The sequence below is a fragment of the Parasteatoda tepidariorum genome, chromosome 10 (genome assembly GCF_043381705.1).
Source record: "Parasteatoda tepidariorum isolate YZ-2023 chromosome 10, CAS_Ptep_4.0, whole genome shotgun sequence".
NCBI lineage: Eukaryota > Metazoa > Arthropoda > Arachnida > Araneae > Theridiidae > Parasteatoda > Parasteatoda tepidariorum.
This window is the reverse complement of record NC_092213.1, coordinates 50,676,773-50,682,010: the sequence shown is the minus strand read 5'-3', so window position 1 is coordinate 50,682,010 and position 5,238 is coordinate 50,676,773. Positions and strand designations below refer to the sequence as shown.

General features: G+C 30.2%; 1 protein-coding gene across 1 annotated transcript; it reads left to right on the top strand.

Moving 5' to 3' along the window:
* The first annotated feature begins 665 nt into the window (after positions 1 to 665).
* Positions 666 to 4,988, top strand: LOC107445473 (zinc finger protein 271-like). Its single transcript, XM_043055092.2, has one exon. It carries the CDS (start codon positions 2,251 to 2,253, stop codon positions 3,745 to 3,747), a length of 1,497 nt encoding a protein of 498 aa, XP_042911026.1. The 5' UTR covers positions 666 to 2,250; the 3' UTR covers positions 3,748 to 4,988.
* The last annotated feature ends 250 nt before the right edge of the window (positions 4,989 to 5,238 follow it).

Sequence of the window (5,238 nt, the reverse complement as noted above, 5' to 3'; positions counted from 1 at the left end):
ATTTATACCTCGATTTTTTCATAAGGGCTTGCAAATACTTCCTTTCCTTCTCCCAACTTGATGGATCTCAAGATCACCGTCTACTAATCAGCTCCCAAAATCTCGATGTGTTAATTGCCAGGCTCAAAACTAAATCTCTTCCAACAAATGCTATCTTACACAATTGTAAATTGATACAAAACCCAAACTGCCCGCACTGCGGAGGTATCAACACAAACGATCACTACCCCCTGGAATGTCCCTCATTCCAGGACGCTCGAATAGAACATTACCATTCCTTATCGCTTCTGAATCCAACTTATACCATATCGTGAAATTGTCTTTTAGTCCTCGGAAGTCCCGCAGTGGACTGATCGTTAAGACACGGTTCTCACCAGATCACCAATGTCAAACATCACTGGCTGCTGTTAGTGTGCGGATGGGTGACAACTTTCATTAGTCTGCTTAGGGACCGAGGGTGTGCGGTAGTGGTCCTCGTTAAACTATTCTACCTCAAAGTGCTCGACTTCGCATGCAGGCCGTAGGGCTACCAAAGCAGGGGAGTCATCGGCTCTACAGAGGATCCACAAACCTCTTCTGAATTTTTGCTATAACCTCCAGCTATCAATTAAGCCTCAACCCTAAACCAAATTAATCGAAATACAGAGCTATAAGCTAAAGCATAGAGCTCGTTCATAGAGCTCGTCATAGAGCTTGGTTCAAATTTATAAGCCTGGGTATCCATAATCTTACAAATGTAAAGTGAATTACCATCGTTGTAATGGAAACGATATAGAAAGCGCTTTAAAAAAATTATTTCCACGCAGATCTAATTCTTCTTTATGCAGAAAAAAAAAATCGATGTGAATGATAAAATATCTTCTTGCTGACAATAAATAAAATTCATATTTTGCGTGCATAAATCTTTCTTTTTTTTTAAAAAAAAAAAAGATAGTGCTTTCTACACGGTTTATATAATTAATATACTATTCATTAAGTGTGTGTCATTTCTTCCTGGCAAAAGGCAACATTCTATGTTAGCAGTAACATTCTATGTTGTGATACTAACAGCAAATACTATCTGTGCAATGTGTGTCACAGTTACAAAGATGTTCTGAAATATTTACACCTATATATATTAAAATATTTACACCTATGGAAATTTAATGTCTGTACTTTGTGTGTTCATAAATTTCCAAGTGTAGTTCATGATTATACTTCTTTATTGTGAAACATTTAACTTCAGTTCTGAAAAGTGTACAAAAAGAGGTAGTTTCATTTAATTGTTTTGAGATCATAATGTGAAAATAATTTATTCAGTGCATTATTAAACTGTTGCAGATAATTAAGATGTCTGTCACTTTCATACAACACATATAATTTGATATTTATACACAAAAAATTTAAATTGTGATTTTCCTGTTCATACTAAGGAAATATTTTCTGTATTCTGTGAAGGCAATTTAATAGAATTAAACTTTTTTTGACCCTCCCAAATTTCTTTTAAGTTTGTGAAAGGGGGAAACAAAATTTTTTTTGCTTTTCTTCATTTATAATGAACTATATTTCTGCAGTGTCTGTTTGAATAAATAACTATTGAAATTAAATTGGATAATATCATGTTCAAAGCAAATAATATCATTGTTTATTCATGTTTATTTTTATAATATGTCTTCCTAATAACAAATAACATTAATGTTACACTGTCTTAAACTGCATTCATTCACAGTGTATTGAATTTAATTGAATCTAATACATGAAGTTGTACATTATTTCTGCAGTTTTTTTTTGTGATAAAAAAACATAAAGTTAAATAATTTAGTTTGATATGTTCAACAAATTATTAAAGTGTTTGTGAAAAATAGAAAGTATTTACCTATCAATATAATTTAAATTAATGTTTTCACATATGCATCTATTAATAAATCATATGCCTGCTGTACGGTTTTTATACTATTATATTTTACTTAGTTAAAAATTTAGTCTAAGTAAGTCACTTGATACAGAATGCTCTTTTCTGTATCATGTTATTAAGGGCCTAATTTTATTCAGAATACGTATCATCCTGTAAGTAAACCTTATTGTTATTCTAACAAGAATTTTTTAGGAAAAAGTCTGCCTAAACACTAAAATTTTTACTGGTGAAATATCTTTTTCTTGTAGTTCTATAAAATAGCGGTTTTTCGAAAAAAGGTAGTCTGAAAAAACACTGTCGTGTTCATACTTTCTTCTTGTAGTATATGTAATAAGAGTTTTTCAGAAAACAGTAATATGACTAAACACAGCTGTGCTCATACTGGTGAAAAACCTTATTCTTGTTGTATATGTAATAAGAGTTTTTCAGAAAAAGGTACACTGACTAAACACAGTCTTGTTCATACTGGTGAAAAACCTTATTCTTGCAGTATATGTAATAAGAGTTTTTCAGAAAGAAGTACACTGGCTAAACACATTCTTGTTCACACTGTTGTCAAGCCTTATCCTTGTAGTATATGTAATAAGAGTTTTTCACTAAAAAGTAAACTCACTACACACAATCATGTTCATACTGGTCAGAAGCCATATTCTTGTAGTATATGTTATAAGCGTTTTTCTACAAGTGAACATCTGAAAAAACACAGTCTTGTTCACACTGGTGAGAAGCCTTATTCTTGTAGCATATGTAATAAAAAATTTTCGCAAAAAAGTAATCTCACTACACACAGTCATGTTCATACTGGTGAAAAGCCATATTCTTGTAGTATATATAATAAAAGTTTTTCTCTAAGTGCTCATCTAATTCAACACAGTCTTGTTCATACTGGTGACAAGCCTTATTCTTGTAGTATATGTAATAAAAAATTTTCAAAGAAAAGTTCTCTCACTACACACAGCCGTAATCACACTGGTGAGAAACCTTATTCTTGTAGTATATGTAATAAAAAATTTTCACTGAAAGGTTCTCTCACTACACACAGCCGTATTCACACTGGTGAGAAACCTTATTCTTTTAGTATATGTAATAAAAGTTTTTATTATGGTGGGGATCTGAATAAACACAGTCGTATTCATACTGGGGAGAAGCCTTATTCTTGTAGTATATGTAATAAAAGTTTTTCTTATAGTGGGGATCTGAATAAACACAGTCGTATTCATACTGGTGAAAAGCCATATTCTTGTAGTATATGTAATAAAAGTTTTTCTCTAAGTGCTAATCTGAATCAACACAGTCTTGTTCATACTGGTGACAAGCCTTATTCTTGTAGTATATGTAATAAAAGTTTTTCTTATGGTGGGGATCTGTATAAACACAGTCGTATTCATACTGGTGAAAAGCCATATTCTTGTAGTATATGTAATAAAAGTTTTTCTCTAAGTACTCATCTAAATCAACACAGTCTTGTTCATACTGGTGACAAGCCTTATTCTTGTAGTATATGTAATAAAAAATTTTCAAAGAAAAGTTCTCTCACTACACACAGCCGTATTCACACTGGTGAGAAACCTTATTCTTGTAGTATATGTAATAAAAAATTTTCACTGAAAGGTTCTCTCACTACACACAGCCGTACTCACACTGGTGAGAAACCTTATTCTTGTAGTATATGTAATAAAAGTTTTTCTTATGGTGGGGATCTGAATAAACACAGTCGTATTCATACTGGTGAGAAGCCTTATTCTTGTAGTATATGTAATAAAAAATTTTCACTGAAAAGTTCTCTCTCTAAGCACAGTCATATTCACACTGGTGAGAAACCTTATTCTTGTAGTACAGTCAACCCCACTTAAAGGAATATCATTGGTTCCTGCCAACTCTATTCCATTAAGCGGGTTAGTTGATTAAAAGGGGAGTGCATTATTTAATCTTATATTTGAACAAAATTTTACTTCTAAATGGTATTTAATACATAGCTGTATAATGTTTTGATTAAATAATTATAATTAAAACTATCAATATTAGTATCATTGAATATGAATCTCATTTAAAGTAATAATAAAATAAATCAATGCTAATGAAAAATATAATATATGTACCATATTTTATTTTATTTGAAAAAAAAATCTGTAATGGAACACTGTTTTGATATACGTTTAATTGAACATTTCTCTACTTTTTTTTTCCAAGTTGTACAGTACATTATAGTCCCCTCTATTACACCATACTGGTGAGAAGCCTTATTTTTGTATTATATGTTATAAAAGTTTTTCACAAAAATTTTGTCTGACCAAACACAATCGTGCTCATACTGTTGAGAAACCCTATTCATGTATTACATATAATAAGAGTTTCTCACAAAAAGTAATCTTACGGATCACAGGTGTGCTCATACTGGTGAGAAACCTTATTCTTGTAGTATATGTAACAGGAGTTTTTCATTAAGACTTAGTTTGACTCAACATAGTCGTCTTCATAGTGGAGAGAAACCTTACTCACGTAGTATATGTAATAAAGCTTTTTCAAGAAAGAATTGTCATGTTGTTGCCATGTCACAGTCATGTTGTTGCTATTTAAAAGCCATATTCTTTTTTATGTTAAAAGTTTTTTTTTTTCACTTAATGTCCATCTAATTTATTGTAGTTTTATTCATACTGGTGAAAAACCTCATTTTTTTATATATATAAAAAAAAGAGAGTTTAATTTTTCAATAGCTGACTTTAATGTTTGTGTTTTCACTGGTTAGTATAATAGAACAAGAGTTTTTTTCTCAGAAATGTCATATGTCTAAATACAGTATTGTTGATAGTAGTGACACACAATATTTTTGAAGCATGTGATAAAATAGTTTTTTAAATAATAGGGATCTAAATGTTAGCATTCATGTTCATATTGGTTTTAATTTACCTTGATTACTGGATTATATTACTTTTTTTTACAACCAGTTATGTTTGACTAAAATATAAATTGTTATTTATTTTCTTGCCGAGTTCAAGTTAATGTTTCATTTAATGAAAAAAAATAAATGGCTTCTAGCAACTTTGTCATAAAATTATTTGTAACATCTTTTATTTAATAAATCTTTTCTAACACATGTTGTACAATTATTTTATAAAAATAGCTCTTGTAATTGTATTACTGAATGTTTATTTTTCTTTTAAAAAAAGACAAGGGGTGAAAATCCCAAATTAATCTCTGAAATTACTTTTGGTATTAATATTTGTAATTAAAATTTAACTAATTGAGAAAAATTTAAGTTATATTATCGGGTTGTTCAGAAAGTAATTTGGTTTTTCCGACAGAGGATTTAATTGTATTTTTTCGAACCCAACTTCACACTTAAG